The sequence below is a fragment of the Chlamydotis macqueenii genome, chromosome 12, assembly GCF_036417535.1.
Source record: "Chlamydotis macqueenii isolate bChlMac1 chromosome 12, bChlMac1.mat, whole genome shotgun sequence".
NCBI lineage: Eukaryota > Metazoa > Chordata > Aves > Otidiformes > Otididae > Chlamydotis > Chlamydotis macqueenii.
In genome coordinates, this window is record NC_141567.1 from 20728300 (window position 1) to 20746039 (window position 17740).

The following is a 17740-nucleotide window of genomic DNA, read 5'->3' on the forward strand; positions in this document are numbered from 1 at the left end:
ACTTTGCTGTACAAGGGCTGAAGTAGCCTTCCAGGTAAGCTGTGCAATACGCAGCGGTACAAGGCTTAATTCTGCCAGGTGCACTGACTGGGGTCCAGTACGCATGCTGTTTCCTAAGCCTGCTTGAAAACAATGAGCGTGGTATTTAATGTTGGCCTCAGAGGTGGCCCTGCTGGACCTGCAGTGGCTTAGTGGAAATCAATTCAAGTAGAGGTGCCAGGATATAATTTATTTTCCCTGTATGCAGCACGTCCTAGTCCCCATAGCCACGGAGAGCTTCCAACAGAAGGTAACAATAATTCATTTGTCAATAGCCATTTAAGTAGCAGACTTCTTAGTTTGGAGTGCACATCCGTCGTGTGCTCACACAGCATCCAGCACAGCAGTTTGTGTGTCAGGTCGCTGCGTGTCTCCAATTCCAATACCAAATAACGGTGTAAAGCGCTACGGTCAGTGCTTTGTTTTCAATAACTACTTCTGTGTAAACCTGCTGAGCTGTAACAGTATTATTCAGAGCACATCTAAATGATTTTACGTTCAAAATACTTATTTAGGAGGAAAGGTCTTATTTTCATAAGCCTTGTATATACAAATTTTCTGCTGGCATCTGGTGGAAAAGCTGGTGGGTGGAAAGGTTTCAAGCCATCTTGAGTGTCTGCTGAAGTGATTGATTGACAGAGTATTTATCTTCCAAGCACTTGTTATCAATTGGAGAGGATTTTACTGATGTGCAATTGATGCCTTAGAGACAGAGGGGAAAAATAATCTTTCTAATCTTGCTTTTCAAATGAGGTGATCATCCACTACAGAGTGGTGTGCCTGAAACACAACCAGCTGCAAGCTACTGATATTTTTTTTCAAAGGTTGGAAATGCAAAATCCCATGACATAATTCACTGCTAACAAAACCTCTGATTATCTTCATTATCTACTGTTCTTATTAAATCTTTATTTTGTAAAATGTCTCAGAATTTAACCTTGCAATTTGCTAATTCTGCTTAACAAAGGCAGACTATTTTATCTTGAAAAGAAATAACACAATAATCTTTACCCATATTTTATGATTTCAAAAGATTTTTAAAAATTTATTTACTAAATCTGCCAGCAGCCCAAGTTTTTCTGTGAGTTTGAAAAAGAAAATGTTCTGCTAACAGGAGAAAAGTGCAACCTAATCCTCTTATGTTAATTGAATGGGAAGGGTGGTAGTGGCTTTCACAAGATTTTAGAGGTTTCATCGTTGGGAAGAGCTTCATCCAATTTCCAGACTACTCTTCTGGAGTTTCTCTGCAGATAATACTCGGCGGTATCTCATCTTGACTGTATTTCCACCAGGAAAATAGTCTGAATACAGTAAACTCCTAAAAGGAATTCCTGTATCTCCCTTTTTAAATGGTGATACTTAAGCACCCAAATGTGGTGAGTAAACAGCCATGTAATAAAAGTCATCTCATACTTTTTGGACCATGGTTAACAACTTATTTTTGACTAATTAGAGCTACCTCTTTCCAGCTAGCCAGTTGGAAGAACAGCTAATATTAAAAGTTTATAAACTACTAGCAATACCTAATCATTACAGTCTTCGAAGATACTGCTTTATGGGGAATGCGTCAATTGTTAATGTCTGCAAATCTTATTTCTTTTGAGGTCTGACTCATTAAAATGATGCTGTCAATCCTTTCCTATACCTTTTAAAGAAAATTTTATTTTTCCCTATGGTAACATTAAGTGAGCACCCATGAAACTGTTCCCAGGACTTCCAGGTCAATAGTGATAAAATGAAAAGAAGTGTTTTTGAAGAATTATTACACACTGAGAAGCAAGAAGCTGTAAAATTTGAGTGTAAATGGTTGGGTGTGAACCCTGAGTTACTAGAAAGTTTAGCATCTCTGTTTTCTTTTACAAGTGGGGCCTTTCTTGTGACCTGCCTCCACAGCTATGGTACTTTGAGCATCTCAATGTTCAACCACCTTCCCCTCCAGCCATCTAACCGCTCATTGAGTGGATGCTCTTGGAGCGAGGGTGGGAATGCTTGGCTTATTGTTCTTAAATGGTACAGTCTGAAATGTTTTGCCAAATCTCCAGGTTTCATTTCAAGTGACCTGTTCTGTCCTTCTCTTCCTTTCTACATCATTCTACAAATAAGTATACTTTTATTTACCTCTGCCTATAACCTGAAATTAGTATTCATGAAAAGAAAGCACGAGGCTGGGGAAGCAGATAAATGAAATCTTGTTGCAATGATTAATTAATTGCCTGTGGTAAGTATTTCCAGTTTATTGTATTAAAAATTTGAACAGATGCATCATGCCAAAAAAAGTCAAAGAATGTTTACTGGGTAAACGTAAACTCAAGCATAAAATACAAAATCAAGTAAGTTTTGAAACTAATTGCTTGTACACCATGTATTTTTAAATAAGTATCAAGTTTAAAAATGTCTTTCCCTTCTGAATAGCAAAAGGACACACAATTTAATGGCATACTAAAGTGGCCCCGTTTTTCTTCCTGTGCCATTATGTTTTTCTTTAATATGACATTACATTTTTTTGCATGAAGGGGTACAGTAAAGCACGGACTTCTCTAAGGACATTTATTTCAAAGAAGAAAGTTGACGGCAGTGAAAGCAAAAAAGTTAACAGCATATTAAAGGCGTAATCCTAGACTGTTAAAATAACAACATTAAGTAGTAAATGAAATTGAGCCAGGATAAGAGTTAACAGTGGTCATTCAGTGAAACCACAGCATTTTCTCAGAGAGCAAGTGGAGTGGAATACGGTTGTGTTGGTAAGAGTGCTGTATGTTATTAACATGTCGTTCACATGCACAGGGTCTGCTGAGCTTTCCTGCATGCGTGGAAATGTGCGTGCAAGAGCTAATGGCTCTTAAAAGCCGCACGTCTACTGAAGATACAAAGCATTGCCACACATCTTTGCATCTGCTCTGAGAGCTAATTTTTAAATGGCCATAGTTTTCCAAAAGCTGTAAAGAAAAAACTGATTTCAGATACACCAGTCTCAGGAATGTCTGTGGTTGCTGTATTTCAGGTGGAACTGTATGTCACCAAATGGAGCATTTTTATTATTATTTATGTAATGATGAGGTTGAATTGACCTTATCTGGTATTGTTAACAGATAACTGTATTCCATATTATTAAATATTTAAAGCACCTAAATGGTATTTTTTAGATGGCAAGATAACAATTTTGGAGGAAAATAAGATGGGCACAAAGAACAACAGGAATTGCATCACTACTATGATGAGATCTTATTAGAAATATAATTTGGTGTGGGGGCCAGTATTCTCACTGACTCGCTGGGACATTACTGTCTTGGCATTCCTCAAAGACAGAAAAATAAAAGAGATGCATGACAAATATACAGGCTAGTATAACATGCGTGACTCTTAAAAAGCCTTGTTTCCATCTGAAGAAAACGGGAGGGTTAAACTGAGTGTCTGACACCCAGTTTCCAAAATTAAAAGTTTCTAAGTTGTGATGAGCTAAAATTATTCTTGCCTGTGTGTAAATCTGTTTAGCTAACACCCATGGAGTTTTCATATCTATGTCATAGCAATAGAGTGCAACGCTTGTTCCAACAGCTTTAATATAACAAATTTTCTTCCCTTTCCTACTGCACGTCAGCTTCAATAAAACCTGTTTTCATTGCAGCCGACGTTAATCTCAGGTCCAGTTTAGTATGAGGAGTCTGGAGCTCAGTGCAAGGAATATCTCCGATTACCAGGCTCCAGAAAGCACTCTGTCTGCGTAGCCTGCACCACAATGAGAGGTTTTTTGACAAAAAGAAATGGTCAAATATACAGCCTAGATTTGTATTCTTGTGGAAGAGACTGTCATAGAACCAGAAGATTTTATGTTTCTTCTTACTGTGGAGACCCTCTTTTTGCAATATCCTTTTTTTTCTCCAAGAACATGGAAATTTGGAATTTGCACATCCTGTCAAAAGTGCTAATCCCTCACCTTTGAGGAAGTCCCCAAATCTTGTCTCACCTTTCACCAGTACCACCAAGTCACTGGTCACTCTATAGGTTTGATGGCTTAAAAGGCTCCTCTAGCAATTTGCCATGATGAATTAAAATTTTTTCCGTGTTGTAGCCAAAATAAATTTCATCTCCCCCCTGTACGACATTTCTGACTGCACAGTACACCTTCCTGTCATTGTTCAAGCCATTTCAAAACACTGGATTGTTGTAGACACAGAGGAAGAATTCCACATATTAATAGAGACTTCAGGTGGAATTATTTGGATTTATTACTAAAGTAGTAGTTAAATCTGCATTAGGGGCCAAATGACTAAGTTTTTATTTACTGGTTTTCCAGTGAACAATCTTTTTGAAAGTCGAGATTAGAAGAAGGAAACATTTGTGTGCCGGTAAAACACGAGGGATACTTCTTTATTTAAAACTGATCTGTTGGAACAGGGCAGCCACAAGAACAGGCTATAAAATCTCATTGCCTTAATTTTGGAGGCTCGTCTTATTCTGTTGAATAAAAACACTCTGCGTCTGTTCCTCCCCAGTTTAAGATATCTGTAATGAGGTTCTATTTTTGCAAGCATAACACTGCAGAACTGGTACTAGTCCTAAAATCATCACTCAAGCAACTCTATGAATGTGGCATGACAGGTTTAGTATCCCTCTTTGAGCTGTGGAACTAAACCCTTAGGAATGATTAAGCCAGATCAATAATAAATGATAATTAAAGATGTGTTTACACGTGTTTTTATTACTTCAGCAGGAAATAACTGATCTTTTTCATTATAAAAGCTTCATGCAGTTGAGATATAAGAACAGCATTTCTGCAATGCCACAGGATTTTACACTATCTTTAGCATATCTTTGTCTCTGTTCTACTTTTAATTTCTGTTGGTGGTTTCTAATTCTAGAGCACTTTTAGAGTGCCATTTACAAGGTAATTATTGCAATTTAAAGGCTTATTAAACCAAACAGAGCAAATATTATGTACCCATGAAAGGAAATGCAAGAACACAGTTCAGAATGTACAATCTCTTAAAAATAAGAAAAATAATTAAGTCACATCAGAAGTCTCTTGATGTCATCTGGTGAATAGCGTGAAAGGAAGGTTGTCTGACCTATAGGAAGGTAATTGTAAGGATTTCACTTTCATGTGAGGTAATGCAACACCTTTAATATACTGAGGGATCCTGTTGGTGTGATTTAACAGGAGCAAAAGACACTCCATTGCAAATTATCTGTTGTTTCTCTTTGGTTTCAGGGTGAGGATGTGTATGTTAAATAGGACTTGTCAATATAAGCTATTAATTTCTGCTATATACCCATACACATTGCATATTCATATTTTCAGATTCAGATATTTATGACAGCAAGGTGGTAGCTCAGGAGAGTCTGCTCCATGTTAGAAGCCCTGCCTGTGGACACAGGGGTGGGTTTTGGAAATCCCGAGCTGTTGAGGTATCTGGTATACTGCAGCAGTTGTAGCTTTAAGCAGAATTTCTGCAAGACTGCAACTGAAAGAGTTGTAACATACAGAACATACATTTGTTATCTCAGAACTTTAATTTCTCACTCTGCTCTCAGTTGTTATGCTAATAAATTAAGCATAATGGTGAGTAATAATGGATATATAATTTTCTTTCCTGTTTGCCTGTTCAGTCATTTTTCCAAATTAATACTTTTTGTGAATACCTCAGATTCCCAGTAGACACAGTTCAGTAACCAAAGAAGAAGAGATTTTTTTGGGTGTTTTTTTTTTTCCCCTTAGCTACACAGGAAGACCCTAGTGGCTACTCTTGAGCTAACTAGCAAGTCACAGATTTTAATACCATCTATTTTTAGATGCTGCTCATTTTCACTTCTCCCACACATCTCCCTCATTTCTGTAAAGATCATTCTTTCTCTGTGCTTCCCATGCAAATCTCTTGCTGTTTTCTAATTCTATGTTTTGATTGTGTTAAGCATATCAAAGTAATATTTAGATGATAAATTGAAGCTCTGAAACACTAAATAGGACCAAATTTATAGTTGCCTTTAGCTGTTTTTCCTCCTGGACTGTCCCATCTGTGCTTTGAACAAAGCAGAAGGCAGGTGGTGTAAAAGAATATGTAATCATAAAATTATAAAGCATCTGTATGCTGGGTGAGGGCGCGGAGGGAACATGGATCATCCAGGGACCCCAGCCTCACAGCTGCCCAGCAAGGAGATGGGAAACTGGGGCTTGGAGAAGAGGCTGGGAAAGAAATATTGAAAGACATCTAACTACAATGTTGGTTTTGTAAATTTTTTTTTAGAAAATGTGAACAGTCTGTCAAAAGCACTCGTGGAAAAGAGAGTCGGATGAAAATAGGGTAATTTTGAATGGAGTTTCACAGGACAAAAGAAAAGGAATTTCTGAAGCTTAAGAGGTTTCTGCTTGCTGCAAACAACAGTGCTTTAACGTGTGTTGTCTTATTTGAAGTTTGCTGGATTTAATTTTAAATTAAGGAAAAAGAGGGAAAATCTAAATAGCAAGTTGCTATCAATTCTATTCACATTTTATGTTTGCAACTTTTATTTTAGACCACGATCTAGAAGAGGTCAAGAATGTGAGAGTAGAAATATCCTAAAATAAATAGCAAAAGAGCTCATTTAAGACTTGTTAGGCTTCTGTTAGCCCTTTCATTCTTATTGTGAGTTGGGATGAAAGTGTTCTTGGAAGGAGGAGGAAACAGAAAGGATTATTCTGGGCATTTAGCAAGAGCCAACAGAAGGTGGAAATTCATATCTAGTTAAGCTTTAAACTTCCTGGAAGTGTCCTAAATTGTCAACAGCACTGACAAAACACTTCAGGTTTATTTCATATATACTATCTATGTATGGAAGTTTATTTTCTAAAAGCCTTCTGACTATTTTCAGTCAGGCTTTTCTGCAATAAGTAATTTTAGTAATTTAAAAATCCATCAAATTTATAATTTATGCATCAACTCATAGAAAAGTATACTCCCCATAAAGTCAGTGTCCTCTCAAATTCTCTTTGAGTTTGCCTGATTTTTTTTTTTTTAAAGTAGTGTCAGTAGCACTGTTGAATGGTGAGATGCATCTGCAAGGTTGCATTGGTGTGGCTGCTCCTGTCCTAGAAAGAACTGAAACTTCTGTCCTAGGCCTTTTCCCTCCCTGAAATAATGGGTTATGATTGTGTAGAATGTTTTTGTTTTAAATTTGAAGGCTTTAGAGAAAAGAGCTAGATCTTTTTACAGACCTAATAATTAGTGTCAGCCTGCACCAGCCTTACTCAGAGAAATACTTCTAAATTTTAAGAAAATGGAGATGCCACTCAGAATGGCACAACATGACCCTAATTTAATTACGTTCTGATCGTAGGACACAGTGTCATTGTTTCCATATACAGATGCTGTATATGCATCAGGGTTACACAGGCTCCCTCTGTACGGGGGACCAGCATCCCCAGTCCTCATCTGCTGCGTGCCCTCCTGCCTTTCCATCGCTAGAGATGCCGTACTCCCGAGATCGGTGTGCACAGGCTTATCTGCTGTGCGCTGGGTTCCAGGTTGGCCTTGGGGAATCAAATGACTGCAGGATGTGACACAGTCACAGCAGGCTCCTGTTCTGTTGTCTGCGTATTGAATACTCCAGTTCCAGGCTAGGGTCACTCCCAATTCATCTTGGCTGACTTAGCAGATGGGATATTAAGTCTTCTGTAATGAAAGCCTACTGAGAAATACTGTTAGTTTGAAATTAAAATTGTTTTGAAGAAATTGAAATTAGATTTTTTTTCCGCTTTATCTGCTTATTCAAAAAGAGACTTATAATCAGTGTGACATCCCGCAGTCATGAATGTTGTGATGCACTTCTGTTGGAAGATGCTATTATCTCAGTTACGGTTGTGCTGGGTAACTTGATAAATGTAGCAGTTCTGTGTTGAAAGGGTTGGGTGTTTTTTTTTTTTTACCACATTTATTGATTATGAATGTATAGGGCTAACATATGGAATAGCGTAAGTCAGCAGTGCATTGGGAACAGCTCAACAGCAGAGAAGCAAGCCCGTAGGCCATACGTCCTATAATCCAGCCTGATGGGAAATTGTGGTGCAGTGCTTATGTTCCACCTGGGTCTGAAGGTGGCCTAAAAAAACCAATTATATAGCAGCTAGATTGCACTGGGTATTTGGGGAAAATAGGAGGTACTGAGCCATTTCAGGAAAGCAAAACTTGTGTGGGAATTTTGTCAAAGCTGACAGGGTGCAGGTATTGAAGTGTGGGAAAAGGGGGACCAGTAAGTAGACAAAGAGAGGAAACTGGGGAGGAGTAAGCACAGGAAAGAGGCCTTGCAAAATAAAGCGAGTATGTAACACTGAGGCCAGTAAAACTCATGGGATCACCTATAGGTTGCAAAAGCAGGGCTCAAAAGATCATTTGGCTGTAGATAAGCAGCAAGTAGTTCTTTTGGCAAACAGGTACTAACAACCCCCCAGCCCACAATCCCCTCAGGTCCCTATGCACATTAGATGGAAAGTCAGAGAGCTTGTTTTGCTCCCGCTAGAATCAAGTGTCAATCGAGTACCTATGGAAAGCAGTTTTTAAACACAGACAGAAATCTGATAGTGGGTATTTCACTTTATCACCATGTTTACAGTCCTGTACCATTTCCCATTGTTAATGCTAGTTTAACTGGGCTCTCTCCATGGGAGGCAAGCAGTGAAGGTCTCTTTCTGCACAGGTGAAAAGATGTGGAAGTGTTGAGTTCCATAGACCCTCCCTGCAGCTGTCTGGGATTAGGTGCAAGGCATTCAGGAGGAAGCTAATGACTCTGTAATGAGCACTGATGAGAATAAATTCCAGCTGTAAGCCAGCAGTCCTGTTTCCAGGAGCAGAAGAGGTTGGTTCCCCTATATATACACTCCTTTTTACTGCCACATAGAAATGCAGCATGTGTTTTCTGAAGATAGATTTCCTTTTTCTCTCAACATTGAGATGCAGCAGGGAAACTTAAGAAAAAGAAAGCAAAACCATTAATAAATATGTTTTGCTTTCAGTCAGAACCCTGTGTAACTTGTCCCTTAATCACTGGTCTGGACAACACTGATGGAGTTTTAGTGGTGCTCTGTACAACACAAATCAGCATTTGCTTGTCTGGGCAAGATAAATTACTGGATCCTGGGGAGAGGAAAGAAGGATAGAGTACTGACCTCCTGTGTTCTCAGGAACACTTTTCTCCCCAGTCAGAGGTTGAAAAAAATACTCTTGGAGTGATAGAGAAGTTTGACCTAAGTCTGCTATCACAGAGGGAGCTGAGATACCAGGAGTAGGAGGGAGCCTTACACCAAGCAGAGGAGATGACCTGCTGACTCAGCTGAAGCCTTTATTCATAAAGTGCCTCTGGATCCAGCAAATCCTATCTTCACTTCAGAGGACTTTGGTGTCAGATAGAAATCCAGTATCTTCTCCAATTTCAAGAGCATTCTCAGTAACTGATATGTGAGTATTAGCTATGTAACATTCAAACACCACAGATTTCTTGAGGAAATGAGGAAAAGCATTAATCCCTGCAGCAGGTGACTCAGAGGGCTTCTGCACAGCAGACTGAATAGCAGAATGTGTGGTAAAAATTTTATCTCTATTGCATTTGTCAAAAAACTTCCAAGTTCTATTTTTGGTCTTTAGAAATCTGAATACATTGGGTTCAGTTAATTGTCATCCATGTAGATGAATGAACATCTCTGTAGGTGAGCAGATGGAAGAGTTTGGACCTGTGGCTATCAGGTCCTAGCACCTTGCTGTGTAACAGGAGACACCTTAGAAAAATCCTGGAACAACTTTAGGTTTTAAAAGATTCAGGTTGTGCTAAACCTAATGTAAGACTAAAGTATTTTTCTAGGAAGCCTGAGAGATATTTAGAAACAGTGGAAGAAAACTAGGCTACCTTGGCTGTTACAATGTTTAAGTTAAAATACAACTGTTTGTTCCCTTGACAGAAAAGTACGTGCAGCTCCATGAAGAGCAACTCTCAGACTTGTGTTTGAAAACTCTGCTTGGTAATTTAGATATGTCGATACAGTTGTAGAAGCTACATTTCATCATTGGAGATGGTATAATCAGTGCACATTCAGGCTGCAATTCAGAGGCTGAGAATAATAAATTCTGCCTCTTTATTTCAATATGATCAGTACTTGGTTTCCTGAGAGGAGGCAAAGGTAAGGAGGCCAGCTGGAGTTGCCATTGTGCAGAGATTGCTTTGCAACTGCAGTTTCCATAGCATTAAGATCAGTGTTACCTCTTACTGAAAAATCAGGCTTATTTTGCCTCCGCGGGGAACACACGCCTCAATTTCCTCATACAGGGGTGAAGCCTTGCCTTCAGTTGTGGCCTCAGACTGAATTAACTGAAACCTTCGTCCTTCTGGTCTGTCCGTGCGTTTGGAGACTGCCCTTAATAACATGCTGTAGCTTGGTCAGCCCTCAAGTGGTCAGGTAGTTGGACTCGATGATCATTATAGGTCCCTTCCAGCTGAAATAGTCTATTCTATCATAAAACCAATATGGTTTTATGGGAGAAGCTTAATAGCATCCAGCTAGTAAGAGCTAATAAACCCATGAGTGATTTTTTTTTAAAAACTCCAATAGCAGTGCATTATCCTTTGGTGCCCTGTGTGACTGCCAAGTTAACAGAATTATTTTCCTTTCGTTTTGCTAAGAGCAGGTCAGATTCTAAACATATGCTTTCAGTACACATTAAAGAAATTCCTGAGCTGAAAATGGAAAAGAGCTTCTGTTTACTTCATAGCAATCAAAGCATGACCCCTTACTGGCAAGAAAAGAAATTGAAAACTAATTTCAAGGTTCAGGATTAATTCTCCGTCAAATTGACAGAGGAGATCCTACTCTAGGATACATTTAGCATAAATGCAGAACGTTCTCTGTATCTGTTCCTTTTGGTGTGAGTTATTACTTTGATTTCATGGTTCTATAACATGAACATTTTAAAAGTTAGCTATCTGTGAATCTGGTTTAAATATCTACAAAGACATCCTTTTTACCAAGTCAATCTGTTTGTTTCCTCTGAACATCACTGATCTGTACTGGATGACCTTTTCCTGACCATGTGTTTCTCCATCTTTCCTGCAGCAATTGCTCAGAAATGATTGTCATGTAAGGAGCTGGCTATGGCAAACAGGAACCGTCAGAGCACCACAGCCAGCATGCTGGATCACAGAGCCAGAGCCTGCCCAGCTTCATCTCACAACAGGGAGCTTGAAAATGAGGAAAGTGACCTTCCCATTGAAGATTATGCAGCGAAGGAGGCAGAACTGGCAACTGTCAGACAAGGTAGTCCTACACCTGTGGAACATGAGTGCAATGATCACAGTGGAGACGGTGACTCCAGCTCTGACTATGTGAATAACACCTCTGAGGAGGAGGACTATGATGAAGGCTTGCCGGAAGAGGAGGAGGGGATCACATACTACATTAGATACTGTCCAGAGGATGACAGTTACCTGGAAGGAATGGACTGCAATGGGGAGGAGTACGCTCCCCATGAGGAGCACCATGTTGAAACAGATGAGTGTCAGGAAGCTGTAGAAGAATGGGCTGAAGGTAAAATTCAGCACCAGGATGAAAGTGAGGTGACGGACAGGCAAGAGTGGCAGGAAGGTCAAGATAATGGTGTTCAGATTTTGGAGGATGAAGTGTCATCTTTGGTGATTCAAGACCAAGAAGAAAACATGCAGTATTGTCAAAGTGAGGGCGGCTATCCGGACTATTACCCAGCAGAGGCCAATGGAAACTCGCAGGGAGTATCGCCATACCATTCTAGAAAAGAGGACGCAGAGCTGGAAGAGCAGGAAGAGGACATTGACCAGATTGTAGCAGAGATCAAAATGAGTATGAGCATGAGCAGTATTAACAGTACAACAGAAATGAGTCCCGAGCACACTGGCACCGAAAACCTGGCACATGACTACAAAGAGACTTGTTCAAAGGGAGAAGCTGCTCACAGTGCTAACAGGCACGAGGGGAGGCCGAAATCCCTGAACATCCCACCTGCCTCTAAGCACGGTGGGGATGTGTCTAGGGGTTGTAAAGCAAAGTCACGGACCCCGGAGGACAGACAGAAGTGGCCGCAAGAGCAGGTATGAGGCTGTTTAACCGGACTGTCAGGGGCAGCATGCAGGTGTTATGGTAGTTGTTCCAAACAATACTTTTACTTTTTTTTCCCACTCTGTATTACATTCACAACTACACAATCACATTGTATGTTTGGAGAAAGGTGCTGAATGTAGTCAATTCAGGTAGATAACATGGAAAGAGGTTTTGCACAGAGAACAGACAATTCTAAGTAAAACAAGATATTCCACATACACAGGGCAAAACCAGTTCGTTTATACTATTTTTATTCTGCATTGACACACTAGATAAAACTAGGGTCAGCATTGAAATAGTTGAGGATTTTTTCCACTAGCGTCTCCTGTACCATTGCCTTAGTGGCTGATTACTTGTAACTTCTTTGGTTTTCAGCAGAACATATGCCAAGGCGAGATACCACATATATTAAACACAACTGCAAGAAGTGCCTGCATATTGCTGTGGTTTTGTGCTAGCTGGGCGTATCTTGACCTTGTCAAGAAGGAAGAAATAGGAGCTTGTACCAAAAATGCCGTTAAGCAGTTTTATCACAAGAATGGTGTAAATGCCAATTTAAACCATGCATGATCTTTTCTTGTACTAATATTATGTGCCAGAAAAAAAAAATCTGTGAATGAAGCTCAAGCTTTTCTAGAGGAATAGAGGTATGAAGTTCTCTTTTTAAGTTTCAAATTTAATGTGCTTACTTCCTTAGAGAGACATACCTAATTCCCTTTGCTCTAAGGTCAGTTTAAAGCTTTGACTTTGCATCTCTGAAGTTACATGCAGCTAAATACTAGTTATCTTCTGCAATGAACACAGATCTGCCTAAAAATAGGTAAGGTAAGATAACATGTATTTGTATGACAGACTAGTAAGGATAAGTGAATTATTTTGCCTTATCTTAAATTAGCGTGCTTTATTAAACTTCAGAGGTGTAAGTTTCCTATTTCAGCTATGTCAAGTCTATAAATATTATGATTTTCTATAGTTAAGTGCCCCACAGTTAAACAATTTAATCTAGATGATTAAATTCCTCTGAAAAACAGTGAAAGGAAATGAAATGTTTAAGTATATGCTGATAAAACAGATTGACCTTTATTATAATTGTGAACAAAAAAAAATCTTAGAGGGATATTTTCAGATTTCCCCTGTCTACAGCAAGTTTTTAGCATTCATTTCTACATTCTATTTCTGGAAGTAGAGCCAAATTGTGTAACCTATTATATTCAGTGCCTGACAGCATAAAAGTTGTAGCTTGTGTGAGTAAGCTTGATGATCTTGAGTGGTTTGAGCAGTCACTAGGTACTGGCTAGGAGCAGAGAAGTCTAGGTAGCACATTTTAGACTAATGATGGTCTTTCTGGCACAGTACCCCAGCAGCTGGTACTGGGAGTGTTGCTGCTTGTAAGTTCTGCAAATACTTCCAAAACAAGAGAGAAGAGGAGCTCTTAAGAAAGAAAGTTGGTGAATTCTTCTATATGCTTGAAGAAGAGGTTGTTGGGTTTTTTCCCCCTGAATGGTTGCTAATTCAAAACAGAATTCAAAACAGACTTTCATTTCAACATCTTTGCACTCTCTCAAAGTTTATTTAGCAGAGGTTCAGCTGAATTGTGTTGTACCTTTATTGTTCTTGCCAGACTGCTAAGAACTGGGGGTTTTGTAACATCAGGATATTGATATAACTGCCACTGGTGTGAAAACAAACAAAAGGGACCTGAGTATTTCCAAGTTGCCTGTTGAGCTTTAGTTATTTCCAGTCACTCTTGGGCCAGTGCCTTCATCTTTTTTAATAATGGAGGGAGTGCTGCTGTGGTAGGTAGCCACTGGGTTTCTACAATCAGTCTTCATAAAACCCAGAACTATTGTCCAATGCATAGAGCATTAAGCAATACACAGTATTTCATTCCTTCAGATACAAAGAGAGAAAGGAAAGTAGAGGTGCAATAAGAGGTACAGCAGTACAGGTATCTGTTTCAGGTCAGGATTGAAGGGGTACACAAACTGGATGACAAGACATGCATTTAATTTGTAAGAAAGGAGACAGGGCAAAGCTGCTGTGGGCTTCCTCACTGAAGAGGAGAGCACGTAGGCCTTCAAGGCATAAAGGTGAGAAGTGTCATTTCTTATGGAGATAGAGGCTCACAAATGAAGAGGGGAAGAGATCCTGCCCTCTCCCACCCCGAGCCTCCAGGGATATAAAAGATGAAAACGTTAAATAATCCTTGGCAAGCATTACTCGAACATGTTTATCATAACAAGGCTGGCCTTATCTTGCTGTGTTCTGCTCACCTACTGCAGGTTGCTTATCCTCAGCTTTATCTAACCATCAGGCTCACTGCGAAGGCATTAGAACAAGAGCGCAGCATCCATTTCTGCCCAAGGGAGTTTCATGCTTAATAGATCCTTAAATATCCTTAACGGTGCAACTGGACCTTAAACATAGATATTGGATCTCTGAGAACTTTAGAGTGCAGAGGATTTTGTTTTTCTTCTGGGGCGTTTAATTTTTTAATATTTACTCTAAAACATCTAAGGGATGGATGCAATTAATCTACTGGCATATTGTGAAGCTGAGGCAGTAATTATTTTAATTACAATAAAGTTCTTACATAGCAAAAGGAGAAAAACCTAAGGCCATTGTTAGTAGATTTGCATGCCAAACTTATTGTCTGCAGAGAGTTTGCTTGGAAGATCCTTGGTTTTCTCATCTCGCTAAAAGACTTCAGTTATTTTAAGTGTGCATCGCACCATACAAAATACCATGGTGAGAGGGATGACACAAGCATACATATTGCATATGGAACACTTTTTGCCCCAGTTCTTTAAGTAAATGTAGCTTTGAATGCTTTTAAGTTAAACGAAGATACTATGTGTATGCCAGTTTTTGTAAAAAATAAGCAAACGGGAATGTGCTGTTTAAAATATATAGGTATTTATTCTTAGCCCATGATAAATGATTTTGTGAAATGCTAGCAATTGTCTTGCATACCAAGCATTAACTAACCAGTAGACAAATGCTGTGTTAAAGGTTCCAGTTGCTAGGTTTGCATTCAGCAATTAATCACAAGAGAACAGCAGTCACTTCTGAGAAAGACCGAACAATCTACAGAGAACGGAAAACAGAAGTTACTTCTAGTGTGAGTCAGTCTCCAGTCTTAAATATACGTACTCACTCTTGAAATCTTTGGGGGTATATGAGCCTTTATTTGTAAATACCTCTGGGAAGTGCAGAAGAAAATTTCCCCTAGACGAGCTTGAGGGAAACCTAGAATACATGTAGAGTGTGTATTTGCTCTTATTCACCTATTAGCACAACTTATTTTTTGCAGGTTTTCCTTGCTTACATTACTTAAGAAAGGCATTATGGCTATGAAGTTGAAACTTTGTATTTTGGGCATTTAATGACACAACTCAAATTTAATAACTTCCTCAAGCTAGGAGTTTCCCCTAACCCATTTAACATCTTGGTCATCTCAGACTGGCATCTCTGACAAAGAAATTTTCTTTTTCCTTGTAATTTCATTTTATATGTTTCAGCTTCATGCAGAGAGGTCAGCTGTGATCAGACACCCTATTGATATAATTCTCCTGAATTATCAGTTTTTATTGTAAAATAAACATTAAGTGACTTGGATATATCTTTGGGTACAGTAAGGAGGAAGAAGAACTGAAGGGTTCGTTCAACTGATACTAGTGTACAGTATGACCAGAAATTTTAACTTGATGCGGTTTTCCTGTGCAAAAGTAGTTGCTCTTGACTTGAAGTTATTTTTTTTTTGGAATGCTACTACATTTGCATAGCTTCAAGTTTAGCTAGAATATTGTTGGTTTGGCACACTAATAATCAACCTAGGAACAGATTTACTAGATGGAAAGTGAGAGTAGTTTCCTGTTGCAGATGAGTGCTTGCACCACACAAAACAGGAACAAGGACTTGGTCTAAACCAGAGAGGTGGTGGATGCCCCATCCCTGGAAACATTCCAGGCCAGGTTGGCCGGGGCTCTGAGCAACCTGATCTGGTTGGAGATGTCCCTGCTCCTGGCAGGGGGGTTGGACTGGGTGGGCTTTAACAGTCCCTTCCAACCCAAACCATTCTGTGATTCTGTGATTGCTCCTGTGTGGAACCTTGTATGTGACAGTTTACTCTTTTCATCCCAACTAGCATCATACTTTCATGAAATACTGGCATTGGCATGGCCTGAGAGCTGCTTTTGATAAGTGGGGACTAGAGATGACTGTGGAACTCAACACTTGAGCACTGTCTCATCAGCCCTTTGTTCTTGATGTCTTATCTTGGATTTCAGACTGCAAACTCCTGAGTATGCATATTCTCTCCTACTCTATTCAAACAGATCTATTTACCAACAATAAAGATAAACTTTAACAGCACCAACACCCTACCTTCATCTGTGTACCCTTTTGAAGAACCAGGGATTTGCCATTATCACCATTAAGAGGAGGACCTCAGAGGGAAGGCTATTGCTGCCTGTGACATACAAATCCTACACTTCTCATTTCTCAACCTTACTTTCGTATCACTGACCTGCATTTAAGAACCTAACCAAATATGCTCATACAAACTCCCCTGGTAGGGACCCCATGACTTTCTGCAATGTTCATCTCATTTCACAGCTTTTATATCCTGTGCCTTTACATGTTTTCCATGTGGACTTCCAGAGACACATAAAATATCACTAACAAAAAACTTGTGAAAGAAAAATTTACAAAGTAGTCTTTTTTTTGTCCCAGTTTATTCTCCAACAGCTTTGCACACATCAGTGGTGCTACTGTGTTTTTTTTACCTATACTAGTGGAGCTCAGTATTGACAAGAATATTTGAGGTTTATTCCCTTCTCTTGACACGAGCAGTGTCTTCTGCTGCAGAGCGCCCAAACCCAGGAGTCTTTTGTCCATAAAAGATCTCTCTTAGAACACCCTGAAGCAGCTAAGATGACAGACATTCTAGAAAGCCTGTAGCTTAGGAACGTCTCACTGGAATTCAGTTTGAGTATTATGGGATGCATTTGATAGAATTTGTGGAAAACACAAATGGGTGTAAATAAAGAGTATTAAAGAAAGCTTGCTGCGTTCTCCCATGTGCTCCAGGCAGCTGTGGGGCAGAAATGCTAAATAGCTGTTACCAAGTGACAGTTCCCAGACTTAGCAAGCACTGAACAGTCCAAACATTCTTCAAACCAAACCAGTTTCTTTGTGCTAATTGGCCGAGTCATGGCTTTTTAGCAATAAGCTCCTGACACCAGGAGACAGCAAAATCAATACGTCTTTCCTAAAGATGTATTAGTGACAGAGCCTTCTCAGGGAAGCTTAAAGCAGAAGGCAGCGTGTGCTCCAAATTAACATCCACATCAAAATACACCGTTCAGCACAGCTATTTCATAGAATTGTAGAATAGTTTGTGTTGGAAGGAACCTTAAACATCATCTAGTTCCACCCCCCCACCATGATCAGGGACACCTTCCACCAGACCAGGTCACTCAAAGCCCCATCCAACCTGGCCTGGCCTTGAATGCTGCCAGGGATGGGGCATCTGCAGCTTCTCTGGGCAACCTGTGCCAGTGCCTCACCACCCTCACAGTAAATAATTCCTTCCTTGTATCTAATCTAAAC

At 39.6% G+C, this 17740-nt stretch overlaps 1 protein-coding gene across 4 annotated transcripts in view; it reads left to right on the forward strand.

Annotated features, from left to right (window-relative positions):
* The window catches only part of APBA2 (amyloid beta precursor protein binding family A member 2), a 96867-nt gene that overhangs the window by 42157 nt on the left and 36970 nt on the right, over positions 1-17740 (forward strand). For all 4 annotated transcript variants that reach the window (XM_086757571.1, XM_086757572.1, XM_086757570.1 and 1 more), the window contains one exon: positions 11111-12117. In XM_086757571.1, the coding sequence (XP_086613697.1) occupies positions 11149-12117 (969 nt within the window). In that variant the 5' untranslated portion in view covers positions 11111-11148. The remainder of the gene's footprint in view (positions 1-11110; positions 12118-17740) is intronic.